The following is a 21,878-nucleotide window of genomic DNA, read 5'->3' on the forward strand; positions in this document are numbered from 1 at the left end:
TCCAAATGTCTCCTTAAGTCCCCACTATAAGTTCAATAACTCCTGATATTTAAAAGTCACTTTACTTAGATGTCTTCTGTATTTTCAATGTTAGAACTTCAGTAGTCATGGAATAGATAAGTATAAAGCAATAGATAGCACAATAGTCCTCTAGCGTGTTATTTCCACTTTCTCCTCTGTCTTATCAGTATTTTTCTCAGGGTTGAGGGAATATAATGTATTCCATTCACCAGTAGATGGTGCCTTCCATTTAACTTCAAAGTTGCATAGATTCTAACAAGTTCCGTTTGTATTTATTCACACAAATAATCAAAATTCTGACAAGTAATTCCAGCATTTTAAAACGCCTTATTGCCAATAAAAATTAGAGATCCAATAACTATTTGTTCATACTACTCAGTCTTTGTTTCTTCAGCTGCCCCAGCTTCACAACAGCCATAATGGCTGCCTCTCCTCTTTGTCGTTGGATGAGAGGGAATTGGCCCTGGATCAAGTAGGAGAGCTTCCACTCTATGACCTGCAGGGCACCCCTTCACTCTTTGTCACCTCTACAGGGGTGACTTTAGCCACTTATGGGGCCCTCCAACAAAGGGATTCGGTGCGAGTTTGTGAAGCCCTGCTTTTCGCTTCTGATAGTGCCGCGACCTCTACCAGAAGTCCTAATGTCACCCTTTGCTCTGAACTATCACAAATTATTTTTAAGCTGTGAAATCAATTATAATCATTCTCTCTAATCAAGGACTGGACTCAAGTCTGCCAATATTGCAGATTCATATATGCTAAAAACAGCTTAATGATAGGCACTGATTGCAGTAGTGACAAAGGACCTGAACATATTGATTTGTTTTCTTCACAAAGGAGAGTCTGTGAGCTGTAGAACAACCTAGAACTAAGGAGAAATTTCCTGACAGTGAGTACAATTAACCAGAGGGACAGTTACCTTTAGACGTTGTGGGTTTTTAAGGAGAGATTGGGCAGCCATTTGTCTCAAATGGTATAGTGTTTCCTGCTTGAGTAGAGGGATGGGCTAGGACCTTCAAGGTCCTTTCCAATTCTGTTTTTCTGTAAAATAATTCATGGACAGAATTTGCAGGTAGGCAGGGCTGGGCAATTCATCCAGGACATTAAAGTTGGATTGTTTATTTTGATATAAATCACTTCAGTTGAATTTTTCTATCCATTATTCCTTCCTTCAGATGTCTTGGAAAATAGCTTGACCCCACTTCCTCTCTGTGGCAACCCCTCAAATATTGGAACGTTGCTATCATGTCTCCCCTGGTCCTTCTCTTCACTAGACCAGCCATGCTCAGTTCATACAACCGTTCATTGTATGTTTTAGCCTCCAGTCCCCTAATCATCTTCTCTACACTATTTCTAGAGTCTCAACATCTTTTTTATAATGTGGTGACCAACAATTAACCAGTGGAACAGCTTGTCTTCAGAAATCGTGGGTGCTCCATTACTGGAGGGTTTTAAGAAGAGACTAGTCAGTCACTTATCTGAAATGGTATAGTTTCTCCTGCTTGAGCAGGGGGCTGGACCTGAAGATCTCCAGGGTCCTGTCCTGCCTGTCCTATCCTGTCCTGTCCTGTCCTAAAGGCTGCTAGTGAAAGATTATGTGCATTTCACAAGAAATGTAAAATATTTTACAAGACAACATGGAAACTTTGACAAACAGTGTTTTAAACCTGTGAAGGAGTAGAACAAAAAACAAAAGTAACAATTTCAGATGAAAACTTGTGCACCACAGGGGGGTGGCAAAGGGAAAGAAATAGGGCATCTATTCTAACCTCCTGCTCAAGCAGGAGAGCCTATACCAGTGATGACAAATGTCCTTGCATGCCAAAACTGTGTTTGTGTGTGCGATAGTGCACACATACATGCTCCACACCCACAATGCAATGCCCCCTGACCACCCCCGTGCATGGGTATGTGACCACCACCCCTGCTAATGTGTGCACGATGGGGGGGGGGGGTTTCGCCCTCCCCATGCTACGGAGGCTTTCCTCCTGAACTCGGGAGGCCCTCTGGAGGCTGGAAACACACTCCATTTTTTGGCACCAGGAGGCCTCAGAGAAGGCCGCCGGAGACCAGGGGAAGCCGTTTTCACCCTCCCAGAAGTTCCAGACTTCCAGAAATTCCATTTTTTGCCCTCCCCAGGCTCTGGAGGCTTTCCTCGAGCCTCTGGGAGGGTGAAAACTCCCCTGGGTTTTGAAGGCCTTTGGGAGGCTGGAAACACACCTGTTTCTGATCTTCCGGAAGTCCTGTTTTTCGCCCTCCCCAGGCTCCAGAGACTTCCCTGAGGCCTGGGTACAGCGAAAAAGGCCTCCCCTGGCCCTCCAGAAGGCCGAAAACCATCTGGCCAGCGCATGCATGCACACTGGAGCTGACGGCTCTCATGCCAGCAGAAATGGCTCCGTGTGACACCTGTGGCATGCGTGCCATAGATTCGCCATCACACACCTATACCATTCCAGAGAAATGGCTTCTCTTCTTGAAAACCTCGGCACTAGAGCACCCACAACCTCTGAAGGTAACTTCTGTTCCACTGGTTAATTGTTCCCACTGTTAGAAAGTTTCCTCTTAATTCCAGGATCTCTGCCTGGTTTTATGCCTCTCCCCCTGGAAAAGAGATAAAGCTTCAGTCGTACCATGCCTTCCTGCCTGGTTTGTTTTTGTTCTTTTTGGCTGCCTCTTCTAAAAAAGGGAAGAAAGAGGACATGGGAGAACTACAGACTAGTAAGTCTGACTGATTCCTGGGAAAATTCCAGCCAGAGATCAAAAGAAATAGCCCCCTCCAAGATACAACTTGAAAGGATACTTCCAGCAGACAGAGTCAATGAATTGACACCTCTAGTCAAACTATCCTGATCTCCTATGTTGATGGGATCACCACCTTGATAGGCTGTCAACATAACATATCTTTGCTTCAGAAAATTGTTTGACAAAGTGCCAGGAGGTTCTTCTTTCCAATAGTGAGTCTGAAGGATGACAGAAGAGCCTTTTGGGTGAATTGATTGTTTATTGCTTTACAATGTGATGAAAAAAAAAGGTTACTTTTCTCTCTCTCCCTTCTCTCCCAGCTGTCTCTGCCTTTCAGTTTTAGCTTCTGGGCATCCGTCCAATTTAGCACCTGCAATGCGCTCCAGTCATGGGAGCTCTGGATGCTTCTCAGAATACTACACGATAAAAAAATAATAATTTCTCTCCCTTCCTTTCCCTGCCCAGAGTTGACACAGATTAGTTGTCCTTCCTGTCTTTGGAGATGAAAATTGGTGGATTGTGCCCCAGGCTAGATACCTCCAGGAGAAGCAATTCTCCTGACCTCCAGGAGAAGCAATTGGGAAGCAAGCACAGAGGATGGGCATAACAGATTCCTCTCTCCCCATTTTCCCATTGCGGTCTTTCTCTGTGGCTGCTGGGGCAGTGGCTGGTCCTGTTGAAAGGATCTGGAGCTCTTCCCCGCTGGCCTTGATGCTTGTGGCTCTTACATGGGTGTTTATTTCCAGGTGCCCGACTTCCTTCTTTCTGATACAGAGGCAGCCTTTGGAATAAATGCACAGATGCATGTTTAAGCTGAGCCTTCAGTTGCTTTCTCCCCCTAGCACCTGTAAAAAGAAACATACCATATTTTTGGAGTATAAGATGCACCTCCCCCCCTAAAAGAGCGTGGAAATGTTGGTGCATCTTATACACTGAATTTAGCCATTTTTGGCCTCCCGAAGCCCCGCCCCAGCATCCCATTTTTGCAAAAAATGTGCCAATTTTTTTGCAAAAATGTGGGCATTTTTGCCTTACCCCAGGCCTGCTGAAGCCTGCAGAGTGCTCCTGGGGGCCGGGGAAGACAAAAACTTTTTTTCTTACTTACCTCTTTGAAATCGTGATGTGTCTTATATCCCGGTCCGTCTTATAGTCCCAAAAATACGGTACATATGCTGATCTCCTGCTTGGTCTTCAGATTTTTCCCCAAAGCCAAGTGTGTATGTACAGGAAGGCATGTCTTGTGTTGGGAGGCCCAAGTGGTTTCAGTTTAGCTGCCCCATCTCACTAGACACCCCAAAGCAAGCTAGTTAAGTAAGAACTGGAGGCATGAGAATGAAGTGCATTCTCATGCACTTCATTCTGGCTGAAAATCATTTTCAAAGAGTGCCAATCAATTATGCCTCAACATCCTGGAGAAAACTATTCGGGGTGGGGTGTGTGCCACAAAGATCTGTCCTGGGCACTCTGTTGTCCCATAGTTATTAATGAAGAGACGACAAAATTAGATGCTACCTTAGAAAGAAATAAAATTGACAATAAGGTTAGAGAAAATAAAATGAATTTGAAAAATGCAAAGTTCTTCACTTAGGAAACACAAATAAATGCACAGATGTAGGATGGAAGATACCCTGTTTGGAAACAATAATTGTGAAGGAGAAAGGAAATATACCCAAACTAGCAATGAGCCAGCAGTAGGATGGGTCTCTAAAAAGGCAAATGCAAATTCTGTCTGCTTCAACTCAAACACAATTTTGAAATTGCAGGAAGTAACTATTCTACCATATTTCACTTTGAGCATATCCCCTCTCCGATCCAATGTCCAGTTCCAGGCACCATTTTCTAAGGAAGATTTAAGACATTGGGATAGGGTCAATGATGAGCACTGATAATGATCAATGGCTGAAAAATAAGTTCAACAAGAGAAGCCGAAGGAGTTTCAGGTGTCCTATTTAGCTTTGAGGAAGGTAAGTAGCATCTTCCAATATGCCAAAAGGTATCATGTGAAAAATGGTCATGTCCTGTCTTTCTGTCTTGGAAGATTCCAGGACACGGGACAATGGATTTGAGTTAAAGGAAGGCTGATTATGAAATCCTCTCTGGCAGGACAAACAGTTTGAGAATGGAACCAACAATCCAGGGAATGTGTAGTTCCCCTTCTCTGAATATGCTCAGATGTGGACAGCGGTCAGTTGGGGCTGCTTGGATGGCCTTAATCCCCTCTCTGGGATTCTACTATGGGATAAGGTTTTGATGCCCATTAAGGCTCTGGAGTCTTCTTTGTTTTGAGCGAGAAATGATTAGCAGATGCTTCAATTACAAAGGAGAAAGTACCAAGGAATGGCTTTCTTCCCTGACTGTTTCTCTTGGTCATTCAGCAGCTCTGTGTGCCATGTTGGTATACAAATTATGCTTCTGCTTCCCTCTCCCTCAAATCACTTGGAGGGGCGAGTGCATTTTATGGAGTGGAAGGCATCTGTTGGTGAGATCTTCCTGCTAATGAGCTCTCAGTGGCTTTCTTCTTTCACCTTTCTCTCTCCTTGTCTCTTATTTATGAAGGCTGTTGGCTGTTGGTTCTATACAGAAAAGCCTCTGAGCTGTCACTGGTTTTCTTCCTTGTGAAATTTCTCCTCCTGAAAAGAATTAGCGGTAGTAATTGCTGGTGCAATAAAGTACATCCTTCCATCCGCTACTTTTTCCTTTAAAGTGTGCTTTTCCTGACCATGGCAAATTACCCGCTTGTTGTAAAGCAAAAAGGGGTCGGTGGGCTTCCCCATTGCTTCCCTTTTGCGGATCCACATAATCTTCAAGATTTACTGAATGGTGGGAATTTTCCTTCCAGATTTTCATAAACAAAAAAAATGGGACTGTTCATCCAAAACTTCCACTAGAGGAAGAAGAGGAGGAGATCCAGAACATTCTACCCTAGCTCCATCTTTGTTCTCACAATATTAATCCCAGATCAAATGCCAGACATGGCCACAGTTTTACCCTTGCTTCTTGGTGGGGACTTGCTCTGTCAGCTGGGCTTGGCCATCACACTGCTGTGACTTCTACTGGTGTTTCTTGACATGACATCAGGGCTGCATGTTCTAGTGCAAGCATCTGTTGGCCTTAGGGCAGACAGAACCAGATGTTGCTGTGACCACATCTCCCAGCTTCCCTAAGCATCCCTCACTGCTACCACCCAACTTCTTCAATCTTGGAAGTCCTCTCTCACCATGTCTTCTTGGCTGTGTTGTGGAAAGACCAACCAGTTTCTACTGCCTTCATTCTCTTGTGTTTCAGATCTGTTTTTTATGGTACTGTTTTTGATAGGTTGGATTGTTTTTTCCCTTTGTGTAAAAGCGGATGCAAAAAATGAGTTAAGTAGTTCTGCTTTTTCTCTGTTGCTTGTCACGTTCTTGACACTTTCTCCCACTAATGGACCAATCATTTCCTTGACTTTTTTCTTGTTTTTTACATGTTGACAGAAACCTTGTTTGTTAGTTTTGACTTTTGTTGCAAATCTTAGTTCATTTTGAGCTTCACTTTATCTTTGCAGGCATGGGCTATTTGCTGATATTCTGCCTTAGTTATGTGCCCCCCCCCTTCCACTTTTTATACTTGTCCGATTTGTCTTTCAATTTATCAGGAAGTTCTTTATGCAGCCATGCTGGTTTCTTTTGAGAGCTGCTATTTTTCTTATTTATTGGTATTGTGATAGACTGGACTTTTATAATCTCACTTTTCAATTCCCAAGCTTCTTGAGTTGTTTTCCCCATCAGGATTCTCATCCATGGATCTTCCCAAGCTTTCTCTATGTTTATTGAAATTAGCTACCTTAAAGTCCAAGACTAGTTTGACTTTGTTCTGTTGCTTGTGCTTGCATAAAGTTGAATTCCAATATTGCACGATCCCTCCCTCCCAAAGTTCCTGTAGCTTCAACATCTTCTATCATTTCATCTCTGTTAGTGAAAATTAAGTCCAATATGGCTGATCCCCTTGTTTTCCTGTACTTTTTGGGAGATAAAGTTGTCTGCTAGGTTTGTCAGAAACCTGTTGGATTTTCTACTTGTTGAGGAGTTTGTCTCCCAATTGATTTCAGGGTAACTAGTCCGCCATTACTATTGTGATGTGCTTCCTACATACCCTAGTTAACTGACTAGCAAAAAGGTCATCTATTTCACCTGTTTGGTTGGGTGGCCTATAGTATACACCTATGGCAATGTCACCCCCCCTTTAATATTGACCCAAATGCATTCAAGACAGTTTTCATCATTGTGCTCTATTTCTGTAGAGATGTAATTATTTTTTATATATAGTGCAACTTGACCTCCTCTTTTATTTGGTCTATTTCTTTTAAATAATTTAAATCCCTCTAGCTGTATGTACCATTTGTGGGTTTCATCCCACCAAGTTTCTGTAACGGCACCAATATCATATCTACTCTCATTTATATGATATATATTTATTAACCTTGATTGAATAAGATTTAAAATCATGAACTGGAGGCTACAATATATGAAGAATGGTTGTAGGAATTGTGTATTTGTAACCTAATGAAGAAAAGTAATAGGTGTATCATGATAGCAATGTTCTGATATCTAAGAAGAGGAGGTCAACTTATTCTCCAAAGCACCAGAAGGCAGGACAAGAACAATGGATGAAAACCTGTCAAGGAAAGATACAACCTAGAAATAAGAAGGAATTTCTTGACAACGAGAACAATTAATCAGTTGCCTTCAGAAGCTGTGGTTGCATCATCACTGGAGGCTTTTAAGAAGAGATTGGATAGTCATTTCTCTGGAATGGTAGAGTCCCCTGCTTGAGCAAGGGGTTGGACTAGAAGACCTCCAAAGTTTCTTCCAACTCTCTTACTCTATTCAATTCTAGACCAACCCTAGAATATTTGTTTTATATTCTTTTTTTTTTTTGCTTTTAAAAATCTTGATGTTTATTCTCCTTAAATGGTGTTCCAAAACCTAATTTCATTTTCTCATGATCTTTTCTCAGGAACTCCTTCATGGGAATAACATATCTTTTTTTTAAATATGAAAGTTGACCAATGTACTCTTCTGGTTTTAGTTGTTAAGAAACCAACTGAGTTCATCTTTTCCCATATTGTCATTTTTAAATCCATAACTCAAACAGCTTGAGTCTCAGTTGTATCCTCTTCTATCTCCTCTTTTAAACTCAGTTTTTAGTAGCAGATAAAGTGAAGATAAATTCCTGACTGCCCTGTGCAAAATGTCTTTGAATTCTTCCAAAGTTAAATCTGTTCTTATTAGGGATCACTTCTTAACTCTTGCACCCTTAATATCTTTCTGTTTGCATTAAGTGTCCAGCCTTCAAAGTCTCTCTTATCATGTTTAATCCACATTTTCCCATGGGGAGATTTCCTATACTTAGATTCAAAATCTTCACATATTTTAAATGTTAAACAAACCTAGGGTGACCAGACATCCTGCATCTGGCGGGACAGGCACGACTTTTCATAATTTTTCCCGCTGTTCTCAAAAACCCCCACTTTATTTTGGCACTCGCTCGTTCCGTTCCCCCATCTATTCTATCTACACTAAAAATCTAAGCCAGCCCAGCCTGCCGCTCACTGATTGGCCTGGACTCCAGCCAATCAGTGAGCTGGCTGGGATGGAAAACTTTAAGCACTCTTTAAGAGAAAAGACTCTTTAAGAGAAAAGAGTCTGGAATTTAGCCCGGCCACCATCCATCTGCATTACAGGAAAGCGATAATAACGCACTGAGCATTAATCTCGTGGAGCCTCCAGAGAACACCAGGGCTACGGAAGGAGGCAAAAGACGCTCCGAAACAAATTGCCTTTCTCCTCTCGGCACTCACCATTGCTGCGCTCAATATTAATCGATAAGCCAGGCTGAAGGCACTTGTAAATGTTGGCATCCAGGACACCAGAAATAATTTTCTGGCCTTTTTCGCTGTGGTCATTAACTAAAAAGTTCATTTGAAAGGCTGCTTTTAATCGGAAAAACATCATGGATTACGATCATGTGGCTGTGAACACCACAACAGATCTAAATCTGACATACTTGACATGCAGTCACGTGGCCACAGGGAATGGATGGGCACAACCATTTATGATGGCCAGGAGTGCATCAGAGACCGTAAAGCAGCCCTTCCATGGCCGTTGTACTTCAAACAGTTCTAAAACAGCCAGTCTTTAAGTTGTCCATGACACAATAATAGAGACAAGTAACGGACCAGGAGCACCTTCCTGTAATGGGCAGGTAAACAACTTCCAGTGAAATCGTAGGGATGGGACAAAATGGCCTTAAGCTAATACTCTCTTCCACTCAAATGCACGATGAGTATTTATCACTGTGTTGAAAACTTCTCCTTACTTTTCCACAGGGACCTCCTGGAAAACCAGGCCCTCCTGGTCCTTCTGGACAGAAAGTAAGTGGGACACTGTTGGAAGGGAACATCAGCATCTTCTCCTAAGACAGTGATGGCTAAACTTTTCCGGTCTGAGTGCCCAAAGTGCATATGTGCACACATGCATGTGTGCACTCGTGAATCCCCAAAATGCAGTATGCATACCCCTATGCATTCACACCCGTGCATGTGTTGCAACCCCCTGCATGTGCCCCATCCTGTGTATGTCCATGTTGCCCCCTGCATATGCCCTGCACCCCCACGCATGTATGCCTGAACCCTCCTGCACATGCTCTGCGCCCTGTGCATGCAAACGCAACTGCCCGCATGGACACTGCTCCCTGTGCATGCACACACAACCCCCACACATGCCCCGCCTCCACACATGCACATGCAACCCACGCATCCACTTTGGGTCTCTGCCACGCATGCATCCCACCCCTGTGCATGCGTGGCAGAGACCCAAAGTCCAGTTGGCCAGCGGGAGGCATGTGCACATGCAAAGTGGAGCTGAACTAAGGCAATGGCTCGCATGCTATCCGAGAGGGCGCTGCGGGCCACCTCTGACATAGGTTTGCCATCATGGTCGTAGGACAACCTTGCATGGAATTGTTCTGTCTTCTTTTAGGGGGACCATGGCACTCCAGGACAGATGGGTCACCCTGGAGAGAAAGGCAGAGCGGGGATGCCGGGAGGCCCAGGAAAAAGTGGTGAGATGGGCCCCATGGGCCCCCAGGGGAGAGAGGACATCCTGGTGCACCTGGGCCTGCTGGGAACCCTGGGAACCCAGGATTGCCGGGAACGATGGTAAGAACTGGGGCAAAGACAAGGAGAGGCATGGCATGGAATGGGCAGCTGGACTACTAAGTCCATCATTCTGGCTCAGTCTGAAAGTAGATGCAGTTAGAAATGTCATCTGTATGTTTAGATGGGTTCTAAGAGGTGCCACCAGTGGTTGACATTCACTTGAAAGCAGGGGTGGGCTTCAAAAATTGCAGCAATGAGGTTTGCTGCCTCATTGCTGGGTGGGCATAACCATGGTGGGCGTGGCCTAATCAGCCTCCTGCACTATGGCAAGGAGGGCATTTTTCACCCTCCCCTGGATCTGAGGATTTCCTTGTGCTTCAGGAGGGCGAAAACTGCTTTCCCCAGGCTCTGGGGGTCCTCCGGAGGCTGAAAGCAGGCCCATTTCTGGACTTCCAAAACCTCCAGTAGGCCCATTTCCCCCCCACTCTCTGAGCCTCCATGCGGGCCCTGCACTTATCTGGCATGACGAATGGACCACGTGGAGACTCCTGGGAGGGGAGGGGCAGGAGAGGTGGGGCATGGTGGGCATGGCCAGCCAGGGGTGGCATTTGGGGGTTTGCCGAACTGGGCAGAATCCTAGCTAAAGAATCGGCCAAACCCGTACGAACGCCCAGCAGCCCACCCCTGCTTAAAAGAGATGTTCATACAACTTCACTGATGCACAAGGTGTCAAAAAGTGCTTCTCGGTTTCTTCTGCAGTACAGAACTGCTGGGGAAACCCAGTGCAATTCAGAGCTTCTAATCTGCAAATGCAACCACTCCAAGTTGCTGAATCCTTCCTGAGGTTATGTAGGGGAGGGGTTACTTGTCCAGGATCCGTGACTGAACAGCCCCAGAGGGTCCCACAAAGCATTGCTTCTCAAGGATGAGAGGAAATTGAAATAGCAGCATGCTGGGAGATTGATTATGGTGACCCTCAGCAGCCATTCCTTCAGTTAGGGAAAGGAACAAGTGGGGAAGGAGGAAGATGTTGATGGCGGAGCTTGTTCTGACCTAGGCTTCCTCAGACAGTAAAAAGCACACACTTAGCAATTCACAGCCTATAATGAGTCACAAATAGTTTGTAAAGAATCTGACAGAATCTGCCACAGTCTTTCAGGATAGGATGATAAGCACCCACCTTTATCTTCCTTGAAATGCTGCCAAAGACCTAATTGGCAATTAGCTTTGCAAGGCCACACGGAGCACAGTGTCAAAAAAGAGCTTTAGAGTTTAAACTGACCAGAAAAAATTAAAGTTGCTTCGTGCAAAGAAAGGCTCATTTGCCTTTGCTCCTCCTTTATGTCTTCTGGGAGGGGCCAATCATCTCCAAGCCTTACTCCTGAGTCGCCCCTTTTGTCTCAACTGTTTTTGCATTTTGGCAGCTGTGCGCATGTGTGCACTAGAAACAAGCTCCCCCTGTTCCTCTGCCTCGCTGATGTCCAACTCCAGAGGCTCTGGAGGCAGCATATAATTCCCAGATGGCCTGGCCCCCTCTGTGCCTCCGATGCAGAGCCCTCGTCCGAGCCTTCCCCAGACTCCAGGACTGGCTCATGTCCTCCCCACCATCTTCATTGTCCGACTCAGCTGCCAGAATGCAATAGGGCTGGAAGATTTGCTCCTGGGAGATTTTCTGGAGCTTGTGGGAATGGCTGCATGTGGGGTGAAGCTGAGTGTGTGAAAGCGGTCAAATGGGACAGGCTAACATGCAACATAAGGCAGAAATTGACTTCTGTTTTTCCCCCTTCCTTGTTTTTCTCACCAGGGAGATGCCATGACCAGATCAGGATGTTCATCAGAGAGGAGTTGCAAAAAATGTTTGATGGTGGGTGATGAGAGCAGATTAAGAGCAAGGGGGAAGCATGGGGTATCTCTGTCCAGGTTAGAGACCTAGAAAACCAAGCAGAATTAGTTTAGAGTGTTAGGAAATGAGTCACGTTATGATGCCAGATCTGGAAGCTGAGAGTATTTCCTACCCCAAACCCCACCATAGAGAAGGTCATTTCAATTCTGCTCAATTTCTTTCTTTCTTTCTTTCTTTCTTTCTTTCTTTCTTTCTTTCTTTCTTTCATTCATTCATTCATTCATTCAATTTCTATAACTGTCCATCTCAAATCAATGACTCTAGGTGGCTTCCAATTCCAAAACTATAAAAATAATTAAAACAATAAAAGCATTTTAAAAACAATAAAACATTCAAAATAAATACCCAAAAAGGTTAAATCGTGGCAACTGGGTCAAAAATTTAACCTTTTTAGGTGCTTTTAGCCTGGATGATAGAGTCTTAGTTTACATATTCAAAAGTAGCCCAGAAACTTAATCAGTTATGAATAAAGCCGAATGATGAGGCTCTTAACAAATTCAGCATCCCAGACTAAAGGAACCAGTGGTGGGATTCAAATAATTTAACAACTGGTTCTCTGCCTTAATGACCAACTGGGTGGGCGGGGCTTGGTGGTCATGTGACTGGGTGGAAATGGCCAACTCAACATCACTCACGTCAATGGGCGCTTTGCTTTAGCTGTTACAATGCAATAAAGGTTAACCGGAGAGGCAGTTTCTGTAAGCAGGGCAATAAAGATGAGGCTAGAAACAACACCAGAATTTTTTCTTCCTGTCTTCCTTACAGGATTAGCCCTGTAAAGTGGGGAAAAAAAACCCTGAGATTTCTTCCAAAAACCAGTTCTCCCAACTGCTTAGAAAGTTAACAAACGGCTCTTCCGGATAGGTGCAAACCAGCTGAATCCCACCACTGAAAGAAATGTAGCCAGGTTTTTAAAGCCTTCTGAAAGGCCAACAGGGTTGAGGTCATTCTAGTCTCCAAGGGGAAGATATTCTGCAGAGCAGGGGTCACTGCAGAAAAGGCCTGTCTTCATCCCCACCAGTGCACATTCTTTGGCTGACGGGATCTGCAGCATGCCCAATCCGCTAGATCCAATTGGACAGGTGGAAACTCTTGGAAAAAGATAATCCTTCAGGTAATCCAGTCCCAAGACATGTCGAGCTTTAAAGGCGACAACCAGCATCTTGAGTTGTACCCGGATTATGCCAGTAAACCAATGCAGCTCACATAGCAGCAATTTTACACGTGCCGTATATCCATCACCATTTACTATCTGTAGAACCACGTTCTCATCAGTTGAAGCTTCTGAATGCTCTTCAGGGCAGCCTCATGTAGAGCACATTGGAGTATTAATGCAATGCCTCTTTTCCACCTGGGACATCTGGAGCAGATTTGGTCTTGCAAGCTTCTTTATCACAGCATCCAAGCAAGGAAAACCCAAGCAATTTGTTTGCGTAAGGCCTTGAAAGCCCTATAAGGAAATTATGCATTTTCATCTATTTCAGTGCCTTCTTCTAAGGGTGTGTTCAGAATTCCTGCTAGATGGGTCCTCTGCAGCAGAGTTGGGTCAAAAGAGTTGAGAAAAAGACCACACCTATGTAATCAAAACCTTGCTCTGTCTTACGTTTTTTCAACCATTAAAAGGAAGTGAAACTTTGATGTCACATTCACAGCTATCATCTTGACTTTCCTTTTTCTTTTAAATATACTTTTATTATATACATAGAAGTATATCAAACACAGTGTGACCGTCCTCGCGTTTCATCCGCCATAGAAACCAAAGTGAAAGACAAATAATATTTCTTCTACTTACACAGTGCTAATCTTATTCAATTATGTTTGACAAACATATTCATTCTAATACATATATATCTCGTTTCAGGTCTACTTAGCCTAATTTTTTTTGTGTTCCGACTACCACCTTGTGTTTCCAGCCATTGATAAAATCTATTCCACAAGTCATAATATTCTGTCTCTCCTTCGTTTTTTAATTCTAACATCAGTCTTATCTATTTCTGGGCATGTTAATATCTTCCTTATTATCTCCTTTTCTGAAGGGGTGTTTTCACTTTTCCATTGCTGTGCATACACCATTCTTGCTGCTGTTAGGATGTGAAGTATTAGGTATATTGACCCTTTGCTACAGCCTTCTGTAATAATACCTAATAGAAATAATTCTGGCTTGAACTCTATACATTATCCAACCATTTTTTCTACCCACATCTGAATTTGTCAGCCCAAATCGCCTTGCTTTTTTACAGGTCTACCACATGTGGTAGTATGCGCCTGGTGATTGTTTATATTTCCAACGTGTTGGGGATGGGTTGCTAAACATTTTATCCAATCTTGCCGGGGGGCGGGGGGATTCCACCTGTAGAGAATTTTATAGATTCTCTTTGTATGATGTGGCTAATGTCAATTTCAGATTTCATTCCCAAAGTTTTTGCCAATTGTCTAAATCAATGTTGTATCCAAAATTTTTAGCCCATACGACCATGGTCTCCTTAACTTGTTCTTCCTTCATTTTGTAGTCTAGTAAGTATTTATATATTATCCTTATCAATTTATCATCAGTCCCCACTCTGTCTTACGTTTCTCCAACCATTAAAAGGAAGTGAAACTTCAATCACATGTCCACAAGCTATCATCTTGACTTTCCTGATCACCACCCTGCAGATCTTTCCTTACCACTCTAGCTGATAAATCACTATTTTTTTTTTAAAAAAAATCAATAATATTCAATAGCCCATCTTTCTTTGGAGATCCTGAGGATCTTTCTTTCTTTCTTTTAACTGTTCAAAAGGAGAAAATAAATGAAAGCTAAGAATAGCATGATCAGGGTCAGAATTCAGACTTATTATTCCTCAAGCTTTTTCACCACTACCACAGGCACTCTTGAAAATAAAGAAAGAGAGAAAATGCTGAGGAAAGCCCTGTTTGGCAAGGCAATGGAATGTCAGCATTCCAAATAACATCCAAAATTAAATCAGAGTCCAAGGCAAAATATTGCTCTAAGTTGCAATTCTAAGAACTGACTGCAGGCCTGACAGCTGAAACATATGAGGAACGGTTGCAGGAACTGGGTATGTCTAGTTTAATGAAAAGATGGACCAAGGGAGACATGATAGCAGTCTTCCAATATCTCAGGGGTTACCACAAAGAAGAGGAAGTCAAGCTTTTATCCAAAGCACCTGAGGGTAGAACAAGAAACAATGGGTGAAAACTAATGAAGGAGAGAAGCAACCTAGAACTGGGGAGAAATTTCCTGACAGTTAGAACAATTAATCAGTGGAACAACTTGCCTCCAGAAGTTGTGAATGCTCCAACACTGGAAGTTTTTAAGAAGATGTTGGATAATTATTTGTCTGAAGTGGTTTGGATTTTGGATTTTATTTGGATTTTAACTTTATTTATATGCCGCCCTTTTCCCTGAGGGGACTCGGGGTGGCTCACAATCCAGGGGAAGGGAAAAACAGAACAAGATACCGTACACACATAAAGACAATACATCATTAAAAAGCGCAACAGTCATACTATTCGGGTGGGGTTGAAGTCTTTAGCCCCAGGCCTGTCGGGACAGCCAGGTTTTTAAGGCTTATACGGAAGGTCTGGAGGGTGGTGAGGGTACGAATCTCCATGGGGAGTTCGTTCCATAGGGTCGGAGCAGCCACCGAGAAGGCTCTCCTCCGGGTAGTTGCCAGTCGACATTGACCAGCTGATGGAATTCGGAGGAGGCCTAATCTATGGGATCTTATCGGCCTAGTGGAGGTAATTGGCAATAGGCGGTCTCTCAAGTACCCAGATCCAATACCATGAAGGGCTTTAAAGGTGACAACAAGCACCTTGAAGCGCACCCAGAGATCAACAGGTAGCCAGTGCAGCTCGCAGAGGATAGGTGTTACGTGGGTGAAACGAGGTGCACCCACGATCGCTCGCGTGGCTGCATTCTGGACCAACTGAAGTCGCCGAATGCTCTTCAAGGGCAGCCCCATGTAGAGCACATTGCAGTACTCCAGCCTAGAGGTCACAAGGGCACGAGTGACTGTTGTGAGTGCCTCCCGGTTCAGGTAGGGGCGCAACTGGTGCACCAGGCGAACCTGGGCAAATGCCCCCCTGGTCACAGCTGACAAGTGGTGTTCAAAAGTCAGCTGTGGGTCCAGGAGGACTCCCAAGTTGCGGACCCTATCTGAGGGGCGTAGTATTTGACCCCGCAGCCTGAGAGATGGAACACTTGGCCAATTATTGGGAGGGAAGCACAGCAGCCACTCGGTCTTATCTGGATTGAGTACAAGCTTGTTAACCCCCATCCAGTCTCTAACAGCCTCAAGGCCCTGGCTCATCACGTCCATCGCTTCATTGAGTTGGCACGGGGCGGACAGATACAGCTGTGTATCGTCCGCATACTGGTGGTATTTTATCCCGTGCCGTCGAATGATCTCGCCCAGCGGTTTCATGTAGATATTAAAAAGTAGGGGGGACAGGACCGAACCCTGTGGCACCCCATATGTTAGGGGCCTAGGGGTCGATCTCTGCCCTCCGACTAACACCGACTGCGACCTGTCCGAGAGGTAAGAGGAGAACCACCGTAAAACAGTGCCTCCCACCCCCACCTCCCGCAGTCGTCGCAGAAGGATACCATGGTCGATGGAATCAAAAGCCGCAGAGAGGTCAAGGAGCACCAGGATGGAGGCTTGTAGGGTTTCTTGCTTAAGCACGGGGTTGGACTAGAAGACCTCCAAGGTCCCTTCCAACTCTGTTATTCTATTCTATTGTAGTTTCTCAGGGGAATATACCTGCTCCCAAAGCTCCCTTTAAGGCAGTGGGTCTCAACCTTCCTCATGCCGTGACCCTTTAATACAGTTCCCCATGTTGTGATGACCCCCAACCATAACATTATTTTATGTTTTCTGTATTTTTTCGAAAATATGTGTTTTCCGATAGTCTTAGGCGACCCCTCTGAAAGGGTCATTCAACCCCTAAAGGGGTCCCGATCCACAGGTTGAGAACCGCTGCTTTAAGGGTTTATCTTCTGTGTCTATTCAACAGTGACAGAGAAAGTCCTTTCCCCACCCCCAAAAAAACAGGCTTCCCCATTTCCTCCCCTCACGATTTCCTGTCCACCCCTTTGAGCAGCAGAGCAAACAATGGCTCCCTTCTCTTTCCTGCAGAACGGATTCAGTACTACACTTCCCGACTGCCCCTGTCACCGGTGGAAGTCCTTTCCCAGCCAGGGAGACCAGGATCACCTGGGAAAGATGGAACTCCAGGGCGGCCAGGTCCTCCTGGTTCTCCAGGATTGCCTGGACAAATTAGAAGGGAAGGCCGGCAAGGTGTGCCCGGCATGAGAGGTAAGCCTTGTCACTCCTCCTTTGGATAGAAGTACCCTGTTTTCCTGAAAATAAGACCTCCCTGGATAATAAGCCCAATCAGGCTTTTGAGCACATGCACTAAAATAAGCCCTACCCCCGAAAATACACTTCCCCTAAAATATTTAAACACATGTGCAGCCGGACCCCACCATTTCCTGAGGGGGGAATGGGGGGAACATGCCTCATGCACCCCACATGCACCTGCCTCCATGCGGAACAACTTTGCAGAGGCCGCTCCTGCAAATCCTAGCTATTGCGGCCCTTCTCTTAGTGGCGGCCACAAAAAGAGCGGCAGGCACAGTGATGCTAGGACTGGCAAGAGTGTGCCAGAAACAGAGAACTTCCAGCCCTCTCTGGATCAGCTGATCCGTGGCCCAAGGTTAAGGGGCCTCCTGCATCTGAAAAATAATAAGACCTCCCCAAAAATAAGTCCAAGCACTTATTTCAGAGGTCAAATGAAAATAAGAACCTGTCTTATTTTTGGGGAATCACAGTAGATTTGGAGATGCACATCATAGATCAGCGTTTCTTCACCTTGGTAACATTTAAGATAGGTGGACTTCAACTCCCAAATTCTTTCAACCGGCATTAAAGTTGTCAAGCTTGGAGAATTTGAACCTTGATTGGCTTTTCCATGGCTCTGCAAATGGTGTAAATTTAGGCGATGGGCAAAATCAGAAGCCAGGTTAAGCAGGTGACAACTCAGCCAGTAGATTCATGTCATCTAGATGACACATCAGCAGGAGTCCCCAAATTTGGGGTGTGCCTGGGTTTTATAACTTTGTCCCAGAAAGTTCCTGAGATGAATACTTTATCCCAGTTGGGCAAGAATGTGGTCACAGCTCTAAACAAGGACAAAGAAGACTCTTCGCAAAACTTTTCAGAAGTAGCCTGATGTGATAAATGGATGGAGGCTTCGGTAAATTCATTTTCATGTTTTCTCCCTCAATGCAGGTGAGCCCGGAATCAAAGGAGAAAAAGGAGACAAAGGGACTGGAATCATGGGGGAGACAGGAGCACCAGGCCCTCCAGGTAAATTTGGTTTCCTTCTAAGTCAGAGGTCAGCAACCCGGGGCTCTGGAGCCGCATGTGACTCTTTCATCCCTCTGCTGTGACTCCCTGTCACTCAAAATATACGTCACAACCAGAGGTGGGTTGCTTCTGGTACAGCCTGGTTCGGCCTGGATCAGGCAAACTGGTAGTAGCAGTGGCGGGAGGCTCTGCCCACCCGCCCAGACATCACACATGCATGCATGAGCGAACCAGTAGTAAAAAAATGGAAACCCATCACTGGTCACAATCGCCAATGTGCAACATTCACAGGCATGGAATGTATTGAGCTTTTTGACCAGTGGTGGGTTGCAGATGGTAGGCCCCGGTACGGACGTACCAGAGCCTGCCCGGAGCATTGGATACCATTCCGGTACGATACTCCGGAGGGCCCACCCACCTGCCCAAGCTCCTTACCTGTCCTTTAAGCCTTTGGTGCTTCCACGCATGTGCATGGCGCGTATGACGCCTGCGCAACCCTCCGCCAAACAGCTGGAGCATCACAGAGGCTTGCGGACACGTCACAGGAGGTATGACGCATGCGCACCCCACGCACATCCATGTGGGTGACACCGAGCCCGTTCCAACCGTACTAGTTGGAACGGGATCCAGAACCAACCATTGTTTTTGACCCCCAGTAGGCCAACCATGGATAAATCCTAGAAAAGAAAAGTTTCAGAAGAAAACAGAATGTTTAATTCAACTTCATATGCTAGTTTTGTGGCTGCTCAGGAAATAGTCAGGCATGGGAAGGATTTTGTGGTTCCCGGTCTTTTCCTTTCTGTGGGAAATGGGTCCAAATGGCTCTTTAAGTGTTTAAGATTGTCAACCCCTGCTCTAAATCTGCTTGCTTTTGTCTGCTTGCTTTCATCAGTCATTTGCTTTTACCCATCACCAAGACTCAGAGCATGCGTAGAGTTTTTCTACAGTGGTGCCATTCCTGGCCATTTAGAGTCTTACTATATACACTAGGTTGCATCTTCATACAGAAAGCAGTTTCTTCTCCTTGGTGTTGTTGCTTCCTTTAGCAATTTTAAATCATGGTGTCATAGTTCCTTTTACAGTCCTTCAAAAGGATGGAAAAAAATCCCTTTGGATCTATACCACTAGTGACATGTGAACTTTGTTCTTACTAGCCATTGGAAAAAGAGGAGAGTCTCGTAGCTTACTCCAACTCAATGAACCTAGAACAGGCCAAACGTATCTCCAAATTCATTGAACTGTATTTTGATCAGTTCCATCTTTGTAGAGCAGAAGGTGGAAATATTATTCTGGTTAGCCAAAATAGAGGTTCTTCTTAAGTTTTTCTTGTAAGAACAAGGAGCTTGTACTTAAGTAGTCTGTTCTCAAGAGTTGCTTTGCCGAGCGAAATGGGCAGCATATAAATTTAATCAATAAATATATAATGGAATAGGTGATTTCCTTTATGTTGCTGGTAGGACTACAAATCAAAATGCTCAGGTAGTGTCAGAGGCAGGAGTGAAATTCAGCAGGTTCTGAAAGGTTCTGGAGAAGCGGTATCAGAAACTTTGAGTAGTTTGGAGAACCAGAAAATACTACCTTTGGCTGGCCCCAGAGTTGGGTGGGAATGGAGATTTTGCAATATCCCTCCCCCCTGGAGTGGGTAGGGTATAGAGATTTTGCAGTATCCTTCCCCTGGAGTGGGGAGGGGATTTTGCAATATCCTTCCCCCAGGAGTGGGAAGGGAATGGGGATTTTGCAGTATCCTTCCCCCAGGAGTGGGGAGGGAATGGGGATTTTGCAATAGCCTTCCCCCAGGAGTGTAGAGTAAAGGGGGTGTACAGGTACTGTTAATCCTCGATTTATGACCACGAATAAGCCCAAAGTTTATAAAGAAAGTTGTTAAGTGAGTTTTGCCCCATTTTATGGCCTTTCTTTCTACAGTTAAGTGAATCAACATCATTGTTAAGTTAGTAACATGGTTATTCAGTGAATCTGGCTTCCCCATTGACTTTGCCTGTCAGAAGGTCGCAAAAGGGGATCGCATGATCCTGGGACATTAAAATCCGTCACAAATACATGCCAGTTGCCATGGACCCGAATTTTGATCATGTGACCATACAGATCCTGCGATTGTGTGAAAAACATTTTTCGGTGCCATTGAACTGTCACTAAACCTAGCATGGTAAGTCGAGGACTACCTAAATTTCTCACTTAGTGATAGTAACTGGGGCTGGGATTTCCATCACTAATAAATGCAGCCATCTAGCATGCTATCCACACAACTGCATCAGGGGTTGGTTGCTACCGGCATTCCTGCCGGTTCGGTGCGTGCAAAAATTTTGCTCACGCCTGCTCGCTTTGCTCTGCACAGGTGCGCATTTGCAAATAAAGAGGTCTGCACATGTGCAAAACCTTTAAAAATGGGGAAAAAATAAATACATTTTGGCAATGAAAATTGTTCTGTGCATGTGCAGAACCGGAAAACAAGATAGCAGAGCTGTAGGAGAACAAGTTCGGGGGCGTGGCAGGCCTGGGTCACTGCCGGTTCCAGCGACCCAGGCCACCAAGTTACTACCAGTTTGGCTGAACCGGTCCGAACTGGTAGAAACCCACCGCTGGACTGCATCCTTTGGCAATGGCAATCCTGGCTGTCCTTGTTGCCATCATTAAGCAAGGATCACATAGCCAGGCTCCTTGGGGAAAAAGCGATGGGAATGTGAGCAAATTATCTGGGCAACATAAAATCTTCCCCATCAGTTTCTGGGAAGGAAAGTTGTCAAATGGCAGACACACAACTGCAAGCTGCTGCAACCATAGTGTGAGCCTGTTGCCAAGTGCCCAGTTCACGATCACGTAGAACCATGGAGTTCTATGGCTGGAAGGGACCTTGGATGTCTTCTAATCCAACCCCCTGCTCAAGCAAGAGACCCAGTACCAGGGACAGGCAACTATGGTCCCTTTACAACCTGTGGACTTCGACTCCCAGAATTCCTGAGCTCAGGAATTCTGGGAGTTGAAGTCCACAGGTCATAAAGAAAGCCATAGTTGCTCACCTCTGCCCTACACCATTCCAGACAAATGGCTGTTTAATCTCTTCTTGAAACCTCCAGGATTGGAACACCCATAACTTCTGGAGGCAAGCCATTCCACATTGTTAATTAATTCTCACTTAATTCTAGGTTGTTTCTCATTAATTCTAGGAGGGGTCTTTTTTTGATAATCATCTATCCACTACTTCTTATCCTGCTCTTAGGTGCTATGGAGAATAAATCCACCTTCTTCCTTGTGATAGCTCTTCAAGTATTGGAAGATGGCTATGGGGTCTCCCCGAAGCCTTGTCTTCCTTAGGCTAAACATATCTAGTTCCCTTAGCAAACCCTTCCACTTATTGATTGTTCTCAGTGTAAGGAAATGTCTTCTGGATCTCTCTCTCTCACTCTCACTCTCTTTCTCTCACTCCATCCATCTCTCCATCTATCTCTCCATCCATCCCACCACAGCCCTGATGTGTCCCTCAATGAAATGGAGTTTGAACTCCTGCTCTCCTGGATCTATCTATCTATCTATCTATCTATCTATCTATCTATCTATCTATCTATCTATCTATCCCTCCCTCCCTCCCTCCCTCCCTCCCTCCTTCCCTCCCTCCCTCCCTCCCTCTCTCCATCCATCTATCCACCCACCCACCACAGCCCTGATGTGTCCCTCAGTGAAA

The 21,878-nt window shown here is 44.9% G+C and overlaps 1 protein-coding gene across 1 annotated transcript in view; it reads left to right on the forward strand.

Annotated features, from left to right (window-relative positions):
- The window catches only part of LOC116515330 (collagen alpha-1(XVI) chain-like), a 63,040-nt gene that overhangs the window by 20,817 nt on the left and 20,345 nt on the right, over window positions 1–21,878 (forward strand). The window contains exons 2-6 of the mRNA XM_032227301.1: window positions 9,128–9,172; window positions 9,780–9,958; window positions 11,703–11,762; window positions 16,949–17,128; window positions 18,104–18,181. Of these exons, the coding sequence (XP_032083192.1) occupies window positions 9,787–9,958; window positions 11,703–11,762; window positions 16,949–17,128; window positions 18,104–18,181 (490 nt within the window). The 5' untranslated portion in view covers window positions 9,128–9,172; window positions 9,780–9,786. The remainder of the gene's footprint in view (window positions 1–9,127; window positions 9,173–9,779; window positions 9,959–11,702; window positions 11,763–16,948; window positions 17,129–18,103; window positions 18,182–21,878) is intronic.

The sequence above is a fragment of the Thamnophis elegans genome, chromosome 12 (genome assembly GCF_009769535.1).
Source record: "Thamnophis elegans isolate rThaEle1 chromosome 12, rThaEle1.pri, whole genome shotgun sequence".
Taxonomy (NCBI): domain Eukaryota; kingdom Metazoa; phylum Chordata; class Lepidosauria; order Squamata; family Colubridae; genus Thamnophis; species Thamnophis elegans.